General features: G+C 40.4%; 1 protein-coding gene across 1 annotated transcript in view; it reads left to right on the top strand.

Annotated features, from left to right (window-relative positions):
* Positions 1–20,015, top strand: part of TRPM7 (transient receptor potential cation channel subfamily M member 7) — a 61,540-nt gene extending 41,525 nt beyond the window's left edge. The window contains exons 22-40 of the mRNA XM_065688823.1: positions 424–598; positions 1,132–1,264; positions 2,081–2,265; positions 2,653–2,785; positions 3,248–3,963; positions 6,036–6,112; positions 6,948–7,007; positions 8,394–8,475; positions 8,875–8,945; positions 13,218–13,255; positions 13,955–13,980; positions 14,137–14,187; positions 14,269–14,334; positions 14,967–15,250; positions 15,550–15,632; positions 16,351–16,556; positions 17,488–17,539; positions 17,631–17,737; positions 18,465–20,015. Of these exons, the coding sequence (XP_065544895.1) occupies positions 424–598; positions 1,132–1,264; positions 2,081–2,265; positions 2,653–2,785; positions 3,248–3,963; positions 6,036–6,112; positions 6,948–7,007; positions 8,394–8,475; positions 8,875–8,945; positions 13,218–13,255; positions 13,955–13,980; positions 14,137–14,187; positions 14,269–14,334; positions 14,967–15,250; positions 15,550–15,632; positions 16,351–16,556; positions 17,488–17,539; positions 17,631–17,737; positions 18,465–18,595 (2,676 nt within the window). The 3' untranslated portion in view covers positions 18,596–20,015. The remainder of the gene's footprint in view (positions 1–423; positions 599–1,131; positions 1,265–2,080; positions 2,266–2,652; positions 2,786–3,247; positions 3,964–6,035; positions 6,113–6,947; positions 7,008–8,393; positions 8,476–8,874; positions 8,946–13,217; positions 13,256–13,954; positions 13,981–14,136; positions 14,188–14,268; positions 14,335–14,966; positions 15,251–15,549; positions 15,633–16,350; positions 16,557–17,487; positions 17,540–17,630; positions 17,738–18,464) is intronic.
* Positions 20,016–21,510: the final 1,495 nt, after the last annotated feature.

Raw genomic sequence — 21,510 nt, 5'->3', positions numbered from 1 at the left:
TGTAATTCCTTAAAAATGAGGGCATCAAGTTGCTCATTTCTCACTTTGATTTCTTGCAAGAGGCATAGGTTCTGTGTTTCAGCCCTTGGAAAGCTATCTGTATTTTGTGCGCTCAGGAAGGAATGTTTCTCTTTATAAGCTTCCACTCATCCACAATAGATATTTGAGTTACAAATTAAATAGTCTCAGTTGCCTTTGGCCAAGGGTATAAATACGCTCTAAGAAAGGACAGGAAAAAGGCAGATTTTTTTCACAGGGTTTATTATTTAACAGAATTTTCTGACTGAAATACAAGTGTCTCAGACTCTTTTCCTTCTGTGCATAGAATTCTGTCAAGCTTCCACAGTCACTGTAAAAGTGTTTAACGTTGTGAAATCATAATTATGACCTTGTGGGTTAACTGACTTTTTTTTGTGTTAATAGGTGGCCAACATGTTTTACATTGTGGTAATTATGGCACTTGTACTACTTAGTTTTGGTGTTCCCAGGAAGGCAATACTGTATCCTAATGAGTCACCATCTTGGACGCTTGCTAGAGATATTGTGTTTCATCCATACTGGATGATTTTCGGTGAAGTGTATGCCTATGAAATTGATGGTAAGACACTGCAGTTTTGAAGCAAGTAAGGAGAAAACTTACTTTGATAAGGTCTTCGAAATTTTAATTTTATGAAATGAAATACCCAGTATTGTTGACCTTGATTCCATTCTTTGGATTGTCTCTTTGTGGGTTGTAGCTGTGTAACTTCTTGATTTGACCTTTTCATTATCCTTTATAAAGCTTGAATGGCTTAGAATGAGCACTCTTAATGAATGAACACTTAATTGCAATTTCTCACAAGGCTATTCCTAGAAAGATTTCTGTCATGCCAAAATTTTGGCTGTGGTGGTATATTACTCTTTTTAAAAGTCCAGTAATATGATGATACTGTAGTATTAACCAGAAACGTTGTCTCCTGTATTTTTCTACCATACTCCTAAATGCATGGAGACATTTTGAATTGCAGAACCAGTGCATCATAGCTGATTGTTGCAATCTTTACAAGTGACCTTTTTTATTTTTTCGCTATCTATACTTGCTGGGAGTTCTAAAAGTTGTATGTATTTTTCTCTGCATCTTTTTTCCAACAGTGTGTGCAAATAATTCTGATGAAAAAGTTGCTCATCTTTGTGGCCCAGGAACATGGTTGACTCCGTTTCTTCAAGCTGTCTACCTCTTTGTACAGTACATAATTATGGTTAATCTCCTTATTGCATTTTTCAAGTAAGTATATGGATAATTGTTAATTTTTGCTTTGATAAGTTTCCATTTCATTGCAGTAAGATAAGAAGATAAAAAAAAGGAGCTGTTGCCAATTCAAAGCAATCCCATTTGCTGGAAGTATTTTCAGGTTCTAAGGCTGGTCCTCATCTCATCATTGCAAGTCTGTGAGAAAATGTGTAATGTGACTGATACATGTCATATCTATGAGGCTTGGGGAATCAGAAGTTTAAGTGAATTTGAAAGTATTTTGTAATTTCTTAAAAATGAAACAGAATCGTTTCTTGATCTGTATTTTTACTATTGTTCCTACATTCATTTAATTTTCTTTAGTTGATTGAGTTGAATAGAAAATTGTCTTACAGTTCTGTGCTTGATTTATAGGAATAAAGAGCTCACTGAAATTTAACTAAGCTCACTATAAGCGTTAACATTGAAGAGTGACAGGCTGCAGAATTTATGTGGTCTGATGCAAAACCTAGGTTTAGTTAGACATGTTTGTTTCACAAGCCTGAAATTTTATCTCAGTGTAACTTATTTCTGAGGAAAAGTACTGAGATGTTACCAGATGAGAATTTTTTAACCCTGTCCTTGCTTTGGATGCTAGTATTTTTTTGAATGTGTTTTCAATTTCACTAAAATAATCTGTAGTAAAAACCCCAAGTATTTGCTTTTGTCTCTTATTCAAGTAGCTTCAGAATTCAGGATTGTTTAAAGAAAAAACCCCAAAACCAAGCACCAACGCCCACCTCCCCTCCCACCACCCCAAAAGCCACCTTGATGTGTTAATATTTCTTCTGTTCTTCTGTTTCCTTTCAGCAACGTGTATTTACAAGTCAAGGCAATTTCAAACATTGTGTGGAAGTATCAACGCTATCATTTCATTATGGCCTACCACGAGAAACCTGTTCTGCCTCCACCACTTATTATTCTTAGCCACATGGCTTCCCTGTTCTGTTGTGTATGTAAAAGAAGAAAGACAGACAAGACTTCAGATGGACCAAGTATGAACAGTTATTATCCAAAAAAGGCAGTATTTTTTTATATGATTAAAGCAAACTGTCAGAAAAGTGCTATGTTCTTAATTATGTATATTCTCAAGAAAGTCAAAGAAGGTCTTAATTTTCCATGGTTTTAATATTGGTTAAGACTATTTCTGTTCGAAGTTTCAGTGTTTCTGAGCAGTATAATTCACAGCCCCTAGAAATCTCCAGTCAAAGTAATTTCTGAGAAACCCAAACAAAACCAGATTAGATTTCCTGTTAGTGTTAATGGGCAGAGATATATTTTTCCTCCTGAAAAATTATGTTCTTATTCAACTCTGAAAATTTAAAAAGGGGATAAATACTTCAATACATACGCATCCTCTTAACTGTTAAATCTCTTCCTAGAGCTCTTCCTGACAGAAGAAGATCAAAAGAAACTTCATGATTTTGAAGAGCTGTGTGTTGAGATGTATTTCAATGAGAAGGACGATCAATTTCATTCTGGCAGTGAGGAGAGGATTCGAGTCACATTTGAAAGGTAGAATATTTACAAATAAAATTGCTTAATGTAGGAGCTTAGAATTTCTTCAGGCTTTTAACATGTGCTTAAAGGGGGGCAAAATGCAGCTCAAGAACTGGAGTATTTAGGCAAACTTTAGATGATGTCTTTCTGTTGCTATGCAGAAACTAATATGGGATTGATGCTTGCTGATCTGTAGCAGCACTCAGTAAGCTGAGGCAATCATATTATTTAGTTTCTCATGCTTCTTTAATAAACTGAATAAATTTGAAAAAGTGCTGTAGGCCCTCTGTTGATATTTTTTGTTGTTGTTTCTTTTGTAATTCAAATATGTACAAGTGTACATACTGTAGTGAATGCTATCTTGAAATTTCAGCAGTTTTTTCCTCATTAAATGGGCAGAAAGTGTTACAAAGATGTTTCTTTTGCATGTTGAGAAAAATACCTTTCATAGCTATTTCATAATTCGATTTTTCTTAGGGTGGAACAAATGTGCATTCAGATAAAGGAAGTTGGTGATCGTGTCAACTACATAAAACGGTCGTTGCAGTCTTTAGATTCACAGATTGGCCACCTACAGGATCTCTCTGCTCTAACTGTGGATACTCTGAAAACACTTACTGCACAGAAAGCTTCAGAAGCTAGCAAGGTTCATAATGAAATCACCCGGGAACTGAGCATTTCGAAACATTTGGCACAAAACCTCATTGAGGATGGCTCTCTAAGATCTTCGGTGTGGAAAAAGCACAGCATTGGAAATGTCTTTGGTTCTTTTCCACAAGGAGGCCTTGAAAGTAATAATGCTTTACTCTGTAATATTCCTTTACGGGATGAAAAAGATCCCCAACATAAGACAATTGGTCAGGAGTTAGCTCCAGTTCCCCGAAGAGAAGAAAAAAACTTCCAAGAGGCAGGTTCCTCAGGCAGTGCCTTATTTTCAAATGCTGTTTCCCCTACAGAGCTTCGCCAGCGAGTACAGGCTTCAGAGATCTCGAAATCCACTAGTAAAAGTAAAAAATTAGGCAATTCATCCAACAGCATGCCACATGTAACATCCCCAACAGCTAAGTTTTTTGTTAGTACTCCATCTCGGCCCAGTTGCAAAAGTCAGCTGGATTCTTCAGCAAAGCGTGAAGAGACTGTTTTCTCTAAGTCTACAGAAGGAGAAAATAATGTAGAATTTGGTGCATTCGTGGGTAAGTATAACAAAGTAGATTCTGAATGTCCTGCAGTCGTTATTAGCTGCTCTTATCCTCTTGCTTCTGGCTCTGCTTGCCTTGCTTTCACCCAACCTTGTGTTGAAAATGGAGGATACGTTAATTGTGGTTTCATTCATGATGAGAGTGACACTAATGGTAACTACAGCTGCAGAGTTGACAAATGTGATCACCAGTCCACTGTCAACTTATCGAAGAGCAACCCCCAAAGGAAGTTCTCTTTGTCAACTGGCGACTTGACATCAGCAGTCAACTGTAGCGGCTCACATGGAAAATTGAATATTAAAGATGAACTTTCCAAAACTCAGCATGTCCATGCAATGGAACTACAAAACCAAGATTTATGTTCTAACATCCTTATGGGACTGCTTCATAAACTGTGGACCAAATCTAAGCCACAAGGTTTGACTTATCAAGAATTGTATGGTATTTTGGGTGTATTCTGGTTGCAGGTGACTTTATTCTACCATTTTGCTCTGCTTCTTTTTGCTTTTAACATCTCTAATTTCCCTGTGTTGCTTGAATTTGTTTTAACTTTAATTACAATTTCTTTATAATTCTGTCATATAGACAATATTTTTCTGAAAACCATTAGCCAGTTGTTGAGTGTAGCAGTTCTGTGCAATTAGCAGCTCTACAACTTGGTAAGGGCACTGTAGACAAACTTTGTGTGACTCATAAAGCTCCTACATTCTCATTGCATATATCAAAAATATTGTCTATTTCTTGACGTAATTACAGAAGATTTCTTAGGCTGATGGAATCCTGAACAAGTATCTTTGTGGTATCTGTGTCAAGCTGAGGGATCCTCCTATACTATGTTTCTAAACACTGTTGTAACTGGGATCTTCCACTGTTGCCTAAGCTAATGTATCTTTTGGCAGTTGTTCTGGAAGCTTCCAAAGTCTTTTATTAAATACAGCGTTATGCCTCTGCTCAAGTTTTGCTTAACAGCAAAAACGTGCACATTTCTGGTTAGAGTTGCCTGCATATTTGAACAGTAAAACAGTGGCAGATTCATTGCAAGACACAGGTGTGGGTTTACTAACTGATTTCTGTGAAGTAGATAATGCTTTAAGTACGCCTAGTGTATGGCGGAAGATCGCAATCTGGAGTTGTCAGGTTGCCTGCAGAGGTTTGTCTTGCCCAGAAAGGTTTGTTGAGGACATAAAAATTTAAATCTTTAGACAAGAGTTTGTTCTGCTCTGTGAAACTTGGAATTCTAAGTAGTTACCTACATGCACTATCATTTTATATTTGTGTATGTGTAGGAAGAGTATCTACACATTTGCACACTCATGAGCTTATTTGTTTATCATATCCTTATGGTTTAAAAAAAGAAAACTTTTTAATTCAGAAAGCAAGACTAAACAGAAATAAGGGACAGTGTTTGTCTAACTCTTGCCTAATCCTTAAATGTACTTCACCACTAATAACTTTCAATACTAACTATACTTATTTTGCTGAAGCCGACCTGTTAGTGTGTGGTCCTCTGACCTCTCTAGCATTTAGAACATACTCTTCATTCTCACTGTCCATGTTTTATAAAGCTTGTGTTACAGTGCAGCTTTCCATTGTGAAGCCAAGTAGATTTTTTTTTCTTTTTCATTAGAAAGCCACATGCTTGGTAAAATTCTGAACAGTATTTCCTGCAACTGGGAGGATGAAGAGTATATTGTCAAAGCTACCTCAAGAAAATTGCCTAAGCTTTTTCTTCATTTGTCATGCATACATAAAAATCCTGTAATTCAGACTGCCCTGTTCCTTCCATGTGGGGAACATCCCCTCGAGTAAAACTTTAAAATGTTAGTTTTACTTTTTGAGCTGTGGTAATCCACACCTTAATGCAGGAAAATCAATGTTCTCATTGATATTTTATTACACCGATTTTTACTTTAGTGTGTTTAGAAAATCTTCTCTAGTGCAAACAGGGACACAGAACTCTAGACTGTTTGTAACCCTGTGCTATGGCGATGAAGCTATTGGCATGGTCAGAATATTGGAGGTTGTCTTTGATTTTGAATACTCTTTTTGAATTCACTGTGTCAAAGGTCACAGAGACAGCATGGAGTTACAGCGGTTTAAAGAGGTGGCAAGCAAAATGAGAGAAAGAAGTGCTGATATTGAGGTAAGCATGGAAGACATTCTGTTAGATGTGTTAATGGGGATTATTCTCCTTTAACCACAACCTTGCGATGTATTTTGAGAAAGTCTAAGCATGAATAGAATCAAAGAACTTGCAAAATGCATCCCGGAAGGATTGTGTGTCTGGTTTGTGTTTTTAAAAAAAATCTAGTGAAAACTCATGTGACCTTAACTACACATCAAGTACTGATTGTTTCATAATGTGATACTAATGAAATATTAAACAAGAACTGAGGTTGTGAAAGCTGAGATGACTACAACTGTGAATTGAGATAAAATTATCCTGTAATTAGTGCTTAATGAAACATGTGGCACTCATAGATTTCAAGATCAGCATTTAGGAAGATTTCAGTTATTTACATTATCTTTTATAGAGCAAGATGATAATGTATATGATTTTTTAAAGTGACAAAAGTTGTTCATTATGCTTCCAAGAAGAAAAGGCCTTTCTAATAAACTTGTCATAAACTCTAATGTATATATAATTTCCATGTTCTGAAAGAATAAAAATGGCTAAATAGAGAATGATTAATCGTAACAGAGTTGTCCTCTGAGTGCTATAATATGCATAAAAAAGCAAGTTTTCTCACTGTAGCTGTTAAGTTAGTAAATATGAGTTACCATTTGCAGTTACCCCTCAGCTGGGGGAGAATCTGACTTGAGAATTGCATGATGACCATTTGCAATGTCAGTGTTCTGCTGATCTGGATTGTCTGATAAGTATAATGTGTGACTTTAAAGCTTTTAGTGTGTGTGTATTTTTGGCATAGGTTTTCTGGTAATAATGTTTACGGTTTGCTTTGTTCTTTCTTTAACAGGAGCAACAGGAAGACTTCAAAAAAGCTATACTGGAGGGCATAGAGACAACCAGACTTCAAGTAAGTAGTGAAAGTTTCCATTTATTGAGACATTATTTTCACCAGATACTGAATGTATTCTTTACAGTGAAAACAGGGAAAAAAAGTTGTACAGTTGAACCTTTGTACAAATGCAGCTGGATGTCTCCTTGATGTAGGTCTAAATCATTCTGGTGTTTGACACTATTGGGATGAAAAATCTTGTAGCATTTCCAGACAGTATTGCTGTTCTTAGATGCTTAGGAACAGAGTTATCCCATCTTTACTGGTGTGACTGGTTTGATTCTAGCCTTTCCTGTAGGCACTACAGTCATTGGTTGTAAGATGCTGAAGATGTATGCTGAACGCTGAAATGCATATAGACCTAAAAATGGGTCTTCAGAAGATACTTCCAACAGGTGCATTCTGTATGTTGCATTGCAGTAGAGTGATCAGGGATGTAAAGAAATAGTCTTTCTTTTACATGCATATATATGTATGTATGTATGCATATACACGCCTATATGTATATATATGTGTGTATGTACATATAAACACGCACACTTACCCATGTTTTTGACACACATTCACATACACACAGGCATGTGTGTATGTGTTCAGGTGTGTGTGTGTGTATAAGGGTGAAAAAGGGTGGTAATGATTTCCTAATTGTTATAAATCTTGGAATCAAAAGCAGGGCATAGTTCATAGAACGTTCCAAGTTCTATCTTTTTGTTGTTCAAAATCTTGATTTCTTTTTTACATTTTATTTAGGTAATTGGTGGAATTAATAAGCTGGTTGTGAAGAATGTTCCAGCCCTATGTCACTTGATGTGTAGTTCTGTTTGCGATGAAACTGCCTTTCTCCTTTTTTGCAAAGAAATATTTTGTTGTCAAAAGCAGACCACCTCAGTAGATACTCATAAAGTATGTGATTATTATTAAGGAATATATCCGTGAGGAAATTACATTCACAAACTGAATTTTTATGTGGCAAGACTTCTCTAGATTTTGTTTCTATTTTCAGTGGGTTCAAACAGAACTTTAGTTTCTTTCTGCCAGAACTACATTCTTAAATAAGAAGCTAACAAAGGCATGTGACAGAATAGCTGAAGTTTGTGCTGGTAGAGACCCAGTGTAATGTACATTTCTGTAGTTGTGTTCATGTGTAATGTTCTCTTTCAAAGAACTCTTTCAGTATGGCTCAGTAGTCAACATGCACCTGAAAATGTCAGAGCTGATGGTGTGCTGTGAAGAGCATTTTAACTGAATTATGCACTCAGCTTGTACATTTTTGTGCAAGGTATTTGAGGTGCATCTAGAAGTTTAAAATAAATAATAATAAAAAGAAAAGAAACCTGATAGTCCTAGAAAAGAGAACTGGGCAGATTTTAATGATGAATAATGATACGTGTTTGGTCTTTTTAGGGCCTTCAAACTGATGGTGGTCTAAGACAATCTAGTTCTTGTGGTGGATCTACTGACCCTCTAGCAGCCCATGCAGAACAGTGTAAGTATGTCATCTCTTCAGGTGAACTAATTTTATCTATAAATTGTGTTGATAATGTGTATTCTAAGAACATGCAAAGGAAACACAAGAAGTTAAAGTGTCTTAAGATATTTTCATGGTTGGTGCTACTTTAATCTGCTCCTGTGTCTCCTTGTGGTTCTTCTAGTCATGCCAGCTTAATTCTGTTACCTTGTATTTGGCACAGATAGCTAGACTCATAGAAAGCTAAGTGATGTAATCAGGGCTGTGCTGGAAACTTGTAAAGATCAAATACTTGTGGATCAGGCTTTTTTAAATGAGCCACGTTAATCTGTCTAGTTGCTCACTTTGTTAGGAAATAGGTAACTGACAATGATACATGCCATTCTTTGTCCAGTTACAAATCTCTTTCATTCATAGTATACAGCAAGAGTAGAAGGGCATCGACTGAAGACACTCAGCAGGTAGACTCCAAAGCAGCCCTACTGACGGTTTGTATCAACCTTTTTTGTTGTTAAGCAGAACTAGAAACTGAGCAAATAGAGAAGGAACAGATTTTGTAAAGAGTAATACTGATTTGAGGATTCATTTGTTCAGAGGCAACAGAAGGAGGCCTGTTTTGGCTGAGGGAAGAAGCGTGTGTTCTCGACATTTTGTGTATATTCTCACTATGAAAACCTATGCTGCTTCCTGTTTATGGAAAAAAAACTCCCACTTCTTGTTTGAGAAAAGAATTATTTATATAATCCATAAAACACTAGCGAAGGTGATCAGGAGTAGTCAGCATAGAATCCTAGAACAGTTAGGGTTGGAAAGGACCTCAAGATCATCCAGTTCCAACCCCCCTGTCATGGGCAGGGACACCTCACACTAAACCGTCCCACCCAAGGCTTCATCCAACCTGGCCTTGAACACTGCCAGGGATGGAGCACTCACAACCTCCCTGGGCAACCCATTCCAGTGTCTCACCACCCTCACAGGAAAGAACTTCTTCCTTATATCCAATCTAAACTTCCCCTGTTTAAGTTTGAACCCGTTAACCCTTGTCCTGTCACTACAGTCCCTGACGAAGAGTCCCTGCCCAGCATCCCTATAGGCCCCCTTCAGATACTGGAAGGCTGCTATGAGGTCTCCATGCAGCCTTTTCTTCTCCAGGCTGAACAGCCCCAACTTCCTCAGCCTGTCTTCATATGGGAGGTGCTCCAGTCCCCTGATCATCCTCGTGGCCCTCCCCTGGACTTGTTCCAACAGTTCCATGTCCTTTTTATGTTGAGGACACCAGAACTGCACACAATACTCCAAGTGAGGTCTCACAAGAGCAGCGTAGAGGGGCAGGATCACCTCCTTCGACCTGCTGGTCACGCTGCTTTTGATGCAGCCCAGGATACGGTTGGCTTTCTGGGCTGTGAGCGCACGCTGCCAGCTCATGTTAATTTTCTCATTGACCAGCACCCCCAAGTCCTCCTCTGCAGGGCCGCTCTGAATCTCTTCTTTGCCCAACCTGTAGCTGTGCCTGGGATTGCTCTGACCCAGGTGTAGGACCTTGCACTTGTCATGGTTGAACTTCATAAGGTTGGCATAAGCCCAACTTACAAGCGTGTCAAGGTCCCTCTGGATGGCATCCCTTCCCTCCAGCGTATCAACCGGACCACACAGCTTGGTGTCATCGACAAACTTGCTGAGGGCACACTCAATCTCACTGTCCATGTCAGCGATGAAGATGTTAAACAAGACCGGTCCCAACACCGATCCCTGAGGGACACCACTCGTTACCGGTCTCCAGCTGGACATCGAGCCATTGACCACAACTCTTTGTGTGCGGCCATCCAGCCAGTTCTTTATCCACTGAGTGGTCCATCCATCAAATTGATGTCTCTCCAATTTAGAGAGAAGGATGTCGTGTGGGACAGTGTCAAACGCCTTGCACAAGTCCAGGTAGATGACATCAACTGCTTTACCCTTGTCCATCAATTCTGTAGCCCCAAAGGCCACCAAATTGGTCAGGCAGGATTTCCCCTTAGTGAAGCCATGCTGGCTGTCACCAAGCACCTTGTTGTTTTTCATGTGTCTTAGCATGCCTTCCAGGAGAACCTGCTCCAAGATTTTGCCAGGCACAGAGGTGAGACTGACTGGTCTGTAATTCCCTGGGTCTTCCATTTTCCCCTTCTTGAAAATGGGGGTTATATTTCCCTTTTTCCAGTCGTCGGGAACTTCACCTGACTGCCATGATTTTTCAAATACGATGGCCAGTGGCTTAGCAACTTCATTCGCCAGCTCCTTCAGGACCCACGGATGGATTTCATCAGGTCTCATGGTCTTGTGTACGTGCAGATTTTTAAGATCGTCTCGAACCAGATCCTCTCCTACAGTGGGCCCAAGGTCTTCATTCTCACAGTCCCTGCGTCTGCCTTCTAAGACTTGGGTGGTGCGGTCAGAGCCTTTGCCAGTGAAGACCGAGGCAAAGAAGTCATTCAGAAGCTCAGCCTTCTCCAAATCCTGTGTAGCCAGTTCTCCCGAAAGCTTCCTCAGGGGGCCTATGTTGTTCCTAGTCTGGTTTTTGTTTGCTACATACCTGTAGAATCCCTTCCTGTTATCCTTAACATCCCTGGCTAGGTTTAATTCTAACTGGGCCTTAGCCTTCCTAACCTGGTCCCTAGCTTCCCAGACAACATCCCTGTACTCTACCCAGGCCGCCTGTCCTTGCTCCCACTTTTTATAAGCCTCTTTTTTCCTTTGAATTTTCCTCAGCAGCTCCTTATCCATCCAAGGAGGTCTCCTGGCCCTCCTGCTGCACTTCCTTCTAGTTGGAATGCAGCACTCCTGAGCTTGTAGCAGGTGATCCTTGAATATCAACCAGGAGTCTTGAGCCCCCCTGCCCTCCAGGCCTATATCACATGGAACCTTACTAAGCAGGCTCCTGAAGAGGCCAAAGTCTGCTCTTTTGAAGTCCAGGGCAGTGAGCTTGCTGCACGCTCTTCTCATGGTCCTGGGGATCTCAAATTCGACCATCTCGTGATCACTGCATCCAGGGCTGCCCTGGAGTACCACATTCTCAACAAGCCCTTCCCTGTTGGTGAGCACAAGGTCAAGCATGGCACCTCTCCTTGTCGACTCCTCTATTACTTGCAGAAGGAAGTTGTCTTCCACACAATCGAGGAACCTCCTGGATTGCTTGTGCCGTGCAGTGCCATCGTTCCAACAGATGTCAGGGTGGTTGAAATCCCCCATGAGAACAAGGGCCTGCGAGCGTGAGGCTTTTCCTATCTGTCTGTAGAGTGCTTCATCCACAGGTTCTCCTTGATCAGCATGGATTCACCAAAGGGAAATCATGCTTAAGCAATGTGATTGCCTTCTGCAGTGGGACAACTGGATGGATGGATGAGGGGAGATTAGCAGATGTTGTCTACCTGGACTTCAGTAGGGCTTTTGACACTGTCTCCCGTGACATCCTCATAGGCAAGCTCAGGAAGTGTGGGCTGGATAGGTGGATGGTGAGGTGGATTGAGAACTGGAAGAATGGTGGAGCTCAGAGGGTTGTCAGTATCACAGTGTATAGTTGGAGACCTGTAACTAGCAGTGTCCCCCAAGGGTCAATACAAGATCCAGCACTGTTAGACTTATTCATCTATGACTTGGATGGAGGCATAACGTGCCTCCTCAGCAGGTTTGCTGATGGTACAACACTGGAAGGAGTGACTGATAAACCAGAAGGCTGTGCTGTCATTCAGCAAGACCTGGACAGGCTGGAGAGATGGGCAGAGATGAACCTCATGGAATTCAGCAAAGGCAAGTGCAGGGTCCTGCACCTGGGGAGGAATAACCCCATGCACCAGTACAGGCTGGGGGCTGACCTGCTGGAAAACAGCTCTGTGGGGAGGGACCTGGGGGTTCCGGTGGACAAGTTAACCATGAGCCAGCAGTGTGGCCTTCTGACCAAGGAGGCCAGTGGTATCCTTTTGTGCATTAGTAAGAGCATTTCCAGCAGGTTGAGGGAGGTAGTCGTCCCCCTCTGCGCAGCCCTCGTGAGGCCTCAGTGGAGTACTGTGTCCTGTTCTGGGCTCCCCAGTACAAGAAAGACAAGGAACTATTGGAAAGGGTCCATCAGAGGGCTGGTAGAATGATAAACATTCTGGAGCATGTCTCTGATGAGGAAAGGCTGAGGGAGCTGGGCCTGTTTAGCCTAGAGAAGAAGAGGCTCAGGAGGAATCTGATGAGTATGTAAGGATATGAAGGGAGGGTGTCAAGAGGAGGGTACCAGATTTTTCTCACTGGTACCAGGCCATAGGTCAGATGCAATGGGCATTAACTAAGACATGAAGTTCCACCTGAACACGAGGAAGAACTTCACTGGGAGGGTGACTGAGCATTGGAATAGGTTGCCCTGAGAGGTTGTGGAGTCTCCTTCCCAGGAGATATTCAAGAGTCATCTGGAAGCAATCCTGAGTAATGTGCTCTAGGTGACCCTGCTTGTACTTGAGCAAGGATGTTGGACTAGGTGACCTCCAATGGTCCCTTCCAACTCCAGCCATTCTGTGATTCTGTGAACTTATAGCCTTATCCTTTTAATTGTAGTTACCATTTCTAACTTTTATTAGAGTCTTCCCATTCAACTGCAGTTCAGTACAGTCTGATGAAGTATTTCCAATAAATAGGCTGTACTGGAAGGTCTTAAAATACATTTCTACCTCAGCCCCAATTAAATGTGCTCTTCTTTCCTTAAAAATCTGAAACCTTCTTTGTTTTTCCTTTCTTTTGTTCCAAAGGATTGGTTACAAGGTAGACCTTCAAATAGCGGTCAAATGTAAGTAAGCTTTCTACTAACAGAGCAATTTTATTACTCTGCATTTCCATTTGGGTTTTTTTGGGTTGTCTTTGACTGTGGTGGTGTTCCGTTGCATTTAATGAAAAAACAAGGCTTTAGGGCTTTTTTTTTCCTAATAAATAACTGAATGTGTTCACTGGAATGCTTTGACAGGTTCTATTTAGATTAATAGGGTCACATGTCAGAGGGCAAAACATGCCCTTAAATGAAAATGACTCTGTTGACACTTATTAAGGAGCTAGCTTCCTGGTACAGAACTTTACCCAGCCTTCCAAACAGTAAACCTTCTCTGGAATTGTGCAGACGTTGCTCTTGTTGCCAGTTATCCCCTGAGTTAACTGTTAAAGCCATTACCTGATTAACCTGATAACAGAAGGGTAAGCTCTTGTGAACAAGTTAATTAAAAGCACCACTGTGGGAAAGAGCGCTTGTGATGCAAACTTTGCATAATGTTGTGCGTGACTTAGTGGTATTTAAAGTAGAGCTCTGAAAACATGAGATTACTTAACAGCCTTCCATTACTGCTTTGTAATTAAGAAACCTGTACTGCCCTTGAAAAATAGGATAAAAGTAGTGTTGTGAGGTTAACAAGGTGACCTAGGATGATGTGTCAGAATCGGTGAATACACAGTGAAGTTTTTAAGTAGTAATGACTGTTGGTTTTGTGGCATTTCACAGGCCTTCTGAAGAAGATGCGTTGAATGGTAAGTTTGTTTCTGCTGTAAACAAGCTGGGAGGCGTTCATACAAGCAACTGTTCAGGTCTCCATGAGAATGTATTTAACTACTGATCATTTGGACCTAGCATAATAGTGTGATTAGCATTATTATTATTATTATTATTTTAAAAATCTCTTTCAGGCATTGCTTCTCCTTTCAAGCCTATCATGGATATCAATTACTATTATTCAGGTTAGTCCCTCCTATGAACTTATGTTCATGTTTTTATTGATGTTTATTAGATCTTTAACAAATACTGTAATTTTCCTCTAGCTGTAGAAAGAAATAACTTGATGAGATTATCACAGAGCATTCCATTTACTCCTGTGCCTCCGAGAGGTAAGAATTGTACTTCTTGTTGCTGCTTCACTGTGGTCTTTTGAGGGAACAAAACAAAAGTAAACTCTGTACAGATACATTCTAATGCAGAATGATTAAGGCAGGTTCCACACTTGCATACAGCAAGTGTGAAACTAAAGCCTTAATGAGCAAAAGGAAGTCTAGTGTTGGTCTTGTGACACTCAGAAATGTAAATGAGTATGACACCTTTTCTAGGGCAGCTCACTTCATTAGGAAATCTGTATTTAATTGTAGTTGTCCTCAGAAGTGGTGATACAGTGAGCATGGTATTGTATGAACCGTTTTTGTAACAAACTATTCTGGATGGATTCCTTTAAGTTGTCTTGGTTTGTAGAAACTGTAAGCAAACATTTATTCAGTGTTCTTAAAGCTGTTTGAACAGTGTCATTAATAGTTCTAATCAGGAGGACAGAACTGCTGTGCTGCTTTGCTGCTGTATGAAAGAAGTCGGAGAGCAGTCTTCCCGCTGAATAGTTTAAATTTTTTGTTAATTTGGGATGTTAGTAACAACATGATATTGCAGCATGTTCACGTTGAAGAAACTGTAGGTTTTAAGTGCTTTTAAACTTGGAAAATTGAGTGCAGTACTTGCTTTTTGTGTTGTAACACAGGTGAACCAGTCACTGTGTATCGCCTTGAAGAAAGCTCTCCCAGCATCTTGAACAACAGCATGTCTTCCTGGTCACAGCTAGGGCTCTGTGCTAAAATTGAGTTTTTAAGTAAAGAGGAGATGGGAGGAGGTTTACGCCGAGCTCTTAAAGTAGTATGCACATGGTCAGAGTATGATATCCTGAAATCTGGACATCTTTATATCATCAAGTCTTTTCTTCCTGAAGTTGTGAATACTTGGTCAAGCATTTATAAGGAGGATACTGTGTTACACTTGTGCTTGAGAGTAAGTTTTATCCTTGTCAGTTATTAAACATAAACATCGAATGTTGAATCAGAATTCTACCTCTCTCACCCCCTCCCTCAAACTAGTATACACTTATTTAAACAAAGGTTAGTGTGGGATTCTGTGTGAGCTGAGGGGTTAAAAACTTCAAATGTAGGCATAGTTTAAAGAAGAATTCAGAAATCGTGTAATTTGTTACACTGCCTTGCGGGAATAGACGCCGACTGTTCCTGCTGCCTTTTGCCTCCTCTGCGTTCGCTGTCATACAATGCAGCTGACATACGGGCTTTGCATTGCAGGAAATCCAACAGCAGAGGGCAGCACAGAAGCTCACTTTTGCTTTCAATCAAATGAAGCCCAAATCCATTCCATACTCTCCAAGGTGAGTGTACTTAAACATCTGTCGTGCGGCGTGCTTTTGACACAGAAGCTGCCTGCAGGGTTGTTGACAGACAGGTCAAATGTATTCAGGTATTGAGGTGTCTCAGGACGTTACTATGAATGTGTCAAGCAGAGTTATCCCTGTCAGTGTTTTGTATTGTTACTTTTTTGCACCAGTTCCGTATGAAGACAGGCTGAGGAAGTTGGGGCTGTTCAGCCTGGAGAAGAGAAGGCTGCGCGGAGACCTCATAGCAGCCTTCCAGTACCTGAAGGGGGCCTATAGGGATGCTGGGGAGGGACTCTTCATCAGGGACTGTAGTGACAGGACAAGGGGTAATGGGTTAAAACTTAAACAGGGGAGGTTTAGATTGGATAGAAGGAGGAAATTCTTTCCTGTTAGGGTGGTGAGGCACGGGAGTGGGCTGCCCAGGGAGGTTGTGAGTGCTCCATCCCTGGCAGTGTTCAAGGCCAGGCTGGACAAAGCTTTGGGTGAGATGGTTTAGTGTGAGGTGTCCCTGCCCATGGCAGGGGGGTTGGAACTGGGTGATCTTAAGGTTCTTTCCAACCCTAACTATTCTATGATTCTATGATTCTAATGCAAGAACATAAATGACTTCTGAATAATTTGAAACTATTATGCAATTATTAGTAAAACAAATAAAAATCTAGTAGCAATGATATATTTTGGAAATCTATTCATTAAATATGCTTTTTACTAGGTTCCTGGAAGTTTTCCTGTTATATTGCCACTCTGCTGGCCAATGGTTTGCAGTTGAAGAGTGCATGACTGGAGAGTTCAGAAAATACAACAACAATAATGGTGACGAAATAATTCCAACTAACATGCTGGAGGAGGTTATGCTAGCTTTCAGCCACTGGACGTATGAGTATACAAGAGGGGAATTGCTGGTACTAGATCTGCAAGGTAATGTCCTTATTCTGAAAATGGGATTGGGGCCACAGTATGTGGTATGTGGGAATTTCTTTTGTGATAGCGTTTTGTTAAGAATGTGTATGTCTGTAATAAATAGCAAACATTCTTTAGTGCATTTTAGTCTAGTTAATCTGAACCTGTGGTTGTTGATGTTGGAAGAGACGTCTAAGAGCATCAAGTCCAACTGCTATCCCAGCACTGCCAAGTTCATCCCTAAACCATGTGTGTCCCTAAGCACCACATCTACACATCATATCCAATCCAAATATCCTGTGGCCATTTCCTCTTTTCCTATCACTTGTTACTTGGGAGACTGACCCCCACCTTGCTACAGCCTTCTTTCAGGTAGTTGTAGAGAGCAACAAGGTCTCCCCTGAGCCTCCTTTTCTGTAGGCTGAACAAACCCAGTTCGCTTGGCTGCAACTTACAAGACTTGTGCTCTAGGCCTTTCACCACCTTCGTTGTTCTGATATGCAGTAAATCTCACAGCAACACAGGGGATATAAATATACATGTATTTTCCTAACAATATGCACCGTAAGAAAATTCTGGGGCTTGGCACATTCGTGTAGTGCCAGTGTGGTAGCTGTGTTTATCCTGAGCTGGGCGTCAGATATTCTGGCTGTGAGAACCAGATAGGAAACTTCTTTGTTGCAGGTGAAAACTGAAGTTAGGAATTGCAGGCAGATGTAAAAATAGGCGGAAGAAATCTGAAGTACAGAGTGCTTGTTTAAGGGCAATTTTTGTCAGGGTAGGATATCACATAGCACTTGTGGTTAGGTTGGGCTTGGGGTGTTGGGTTTTTTCTGCTTTTATTCGTGGGGAAGCTGAGGAGTCATAGCTAGGGATGCTGAGGCTTTTTGATATTAATGCATTTATGTAATGTGTCAGATTTAACTTTTTCTTCGTGTGCTCTCTGAAGGTGTTGGTGAAAATTTGACAGATCCCTCTGTGATAAAGGCTGGAGAAAAAAGGTAAGGTTAAAGAAGGATGTAAAGAAAAGTAGTGTAAAGCTTTCATCAGAGAACGCATGTAACCCGTGCTGATGTGCACTTTGTTTCCAAGGTCATATGACATGGTGTTTGGTCCTGCCAATTTGGGAGAGGATGCAATAAAAAACTTCAGAGCAAAGCATCACTGTAATTCCTGCTGCAGGAAACTTAAACTTCCTGGTAAGAGTTGCTGTATTTCTTTGTCCGAGACACTCATCAGATCTTGTATGACGTAAGTGTAACGAAATAGTTACGTGGTGCTGTGCAAGTGGACTAAGTTGTGAACAGCAGGTTTAGAACTTTAAAGCGATGTGGCATTTTAAGATGAAATCCCAGATGAAGCAGCTGAGGTGAGCTGTGGTGTTTGGGGTTGCTTGGTTTTGGTTGGTTTTTAAAATCACATCTAGGTCTGCAGGAATTGGTTCTGTTAAAGTAATTTCAGATATTTTTGCTGCATGGATGACACTACGCTCATCTCAAACCTTGAGACTGTTTCTCTGATTTAGGCTTTTAGATCCAGCAGAACAGCGTAAAGAACTTTCACAGTTCCTGCCTATTTCACACTTTGAGATTCCTTCTCACGTGAAGACGTCATTTATTGTAAATTTGAGTTGTAAATCCTGGTAACATCAAAACAGATGACGGAAGGATCTGATTTCCGTGGGAGGCTGACACAATACTTGCTGTAGTATCTATAAGTAAAATAATTCTGAGGTTTCCATCACTTCTTAAAGCAGAGCTGTAGGCTTCTGTTGACATGCATGATAAAAACATCCTCTTCTGAGACAGTGGAATTATCCTTTACAAGTACATGTGCATACCCTGTTCTTTGAAAGGCACTTATGCCCCATTGATTCTACTAGCTCAAGAAATGGTAATTCAATAAGACTTTGTTTTGTTTGTACAGATCTGAAGAGGAACGATTACACACCTGACAAGATCATATTTCCTCAGGATGAATCCCCTGAATTGACAATTCAGCCTGGAAGCTGCACCAAAGAATCCGATTCAGCTAATTCTATTCGATTGATGCTCTAATGATGTGACCAAATCAGCAGCTTCATCCAAACTTCGTGGAATGTCACAGAGTTGTCACTTAGCTTTCCTTCACTGTAATTAAAAGAAAGATGTGTCATAACGATGATTGCTGACTTGTAAGTGGGATTTTGGCCGGTTCATAATCTAAGGACCTAAGAACTTGCGATAATTGTCTGCAGAGAACAGCGTGCCGGCTGTTCATTTTAAAGGTGGAATAATGACGAGTATCTCAGAATTGGTTTTAAAGCGGCTTTTTAGCAGAAGGTTTATTTTTTATTGTGTTCTGGTTTCATGGAGGATTTTCTCCCTGTAGTCCTGTGGTGCGCAGTATGCCTTCCACCAGAAGGATTTTGGTAGTTGGTGATTTAAGGTAATGCCTTTGTCTGTTTGGCAGCTGTCTTACTGTCAATCAGCAAAAGACAGGAGAAAGCACCTACCTCTGTAATGCCAGGGTATTCTTTGAGTAGGTTTGGAAGTATTCCACTAATATTTTCTCACCAGATGTCTTTTCATCTGGCCTTTTGAAGAGGACAGAGCCAAATGCGGTGTATATGTGATGCCAGTAGGCTGAGGTTGAAGGTAGGAACTTGATCTGTTCCAATAGTGAGAGTCTCCCAGATCTCCTCAGCCTTGATTCAGCTTCACAGCTGTAATGCTGTTTGGTTTGGGTTTTGTTTTTTGTATTTTGTTTTATGTGTGTGTGAGGAATAGAGCCCTAATTGTGCATAATGAAATTTCTTGTTTTACACATTTCAGTTTTACCAGGTCACTGTCAAATAGTAACAAAGCCATGATAGACTGGTATAAACATATTGAATAGAAGAAATAGTATGTGTTGGTCCAAATAAGTTGCCTTGTGAGAACACAAGTTGGAAGTGCTTTTCCTCGTATATAGTGACTGCTTCTGAAGTTATGCCTTCCAAAGAGCTTGTAAAACCAGTATATCAAACCCGAATGTACACAGAACTTGTAAATGTATTTAAAATTGTGTAGAATACATCTTCAATGTTATGTTATCTGTGGTACTTATTTAAGAGAGGCTAGGGTTGGATTAGCATCGTGTAAAGTACGGGAGATTGCAATGCACCTTCATGCCAATAAAACGTAATTTAACTGTCCCAAATATTGTTGAGCATTCAGCAAGGAAGAACTGTTGTCCAACTGAAGTTTCATGCTGCGATTTTCTTTTGTTACATAGGTACTAATTTGTAATTTTTAATTAAAAGGGCAGTATATAGCTCTATAAATTTTTTATTCAGTAGTGTATCTTATAGATACAGACCTAAGGCACGAACACAATAGCTGTTTAAATGGTGTTTGATGGGGAAAGGTGAAATGTTATAAGGATATAATACTGTATACATTTTGTATATCATTAAATCTTTAAAGAATCTAAAATAAATTTATTCTTGTTTACAGACTTCTGCTGTCCACGAGTCTGAAAGGTGGCTTGGGTGAATTTATGTAACTCTTTGTGTGGAAAAGTAGAATTTGCCATGCTGGGTCAGAGCAGTTGCCCACCTTTGAGGTATCTCAACTAGGACTAACACCAGCAAGTGAGAGGAAGGGGACAAGTGAAAACTCTCATAGAAGACAAATGTGATGAGATTGATGAGTAAATGAGATAAACGTATCTTAAAGCTCTTGACAATGTTCATTTTAAATTAGGAGCTGCTGCTTGGATGCCCGACTGCATCCGCTTGTGTTGCTGTGGGGCAGTAGGCAGGTATTCAAAAGGAACTTAGACCTTTGTGATGCTACATTCTTGGCCCAATAACAGCAACAATTAATCTGTAAGGCTGGCAGTGAGGCTGGCTTTCCAAATTGAGAATGGTTTGGGTGTTATGACAATGTTCTTCCTGTTTCATACACTGAATTTGGTCACATTTTGGTTAAATCATAAATAGAAGTTAAACCTTTTGTTTCCTGACAAATACTTAACAGTGCACAGTTGATTTTTAGAGCCATGATACCCATTTGCAGGAGTTTGGCCTGTTTCTTATTCCTTAGCAAATACAGATGTACCTTGTGTGTGATGGTGGCAGTGTGATTGTGGGGAGTGCTGCAGTGACTGTGGCCTGAAGCCTCTCCAAGACCGAAAGGGACAAATAGGGCTGGGGACTGTACATACGACCTGGAGCGGTTAACGCTGTGCGGATCTCTGCGCATCTGCCTGGCAGGAGTGCTAGCTTACTCTGGGAGAGTTACAGCTAGGGTTATGGGAGAAGCCTAAATCTGAATTGGAATGGAAGGGAATTAAAAGACTTCACAAATTATCTTCATACTGGCAGAAAAACCCCATCAGTGTCGGTATCCTTCAGGGAAGGCACTGGGAAAGCGTGGTGGCAAAGAAAATGGAAGATCGAAGTAGCCTGTGTTAGGGTAGTACCATGTCCTGTTGATGTCAGGAAGATTATGCCATGTAATTTAGCAAAAGTGTCACTCTGCTGAAACCTCATCACTCCTGAAGTGCTCTGTGCATAGAGCTGTGATCCTTGGATTTTACATTTTCTTTAGATGCTAGAGGAAAGTAGCAGCAGCTCTGTTCAAAACCAAAGCATCAGCATCTTGTTAGAACCTAATTCTTATGAATATACTTCAAACCTCTAATTGTGAAAATAGGAAATGCTTCGGTGACTGTCCCACTGAGAGGGTATTTAAAGAATCCCTTTCCTTCTTATGTAGGTAAGCTACGTAATTTTCCATGACAGGTATTTTTGATTCCCTACATCATTCTATCTTCATTAGAAGAAAAACCATTGAGTAACTACATACTGGTAGATGACTGATGGTTGCTTACGTAACTTCTGTTTCAAAAAGTACTTTAATTTCCTCCAGAATCAACATTTATTCAAAAACCTCAAAACCATGCATGTGATACTTGAATCTCTTCATCACTGCAGCACATCCTGCAT

Source organism: Lathamus discolor, chromosome 8, assembly GCF_037157495.1.
Source record: "Lathamus discolor isolate bLatDis1 chromosome 8, bLatDis1.hap1, whole genome shotgun sequence".
NCBI lineage: Eukaryota > Metazoa > Chordata > Aves > Psittaciformes > Psittacidae > Lathamus > Lathamus discolor.
This window is presented reverse-complemented; position numbering and strand designations above follow the sequence as displayed.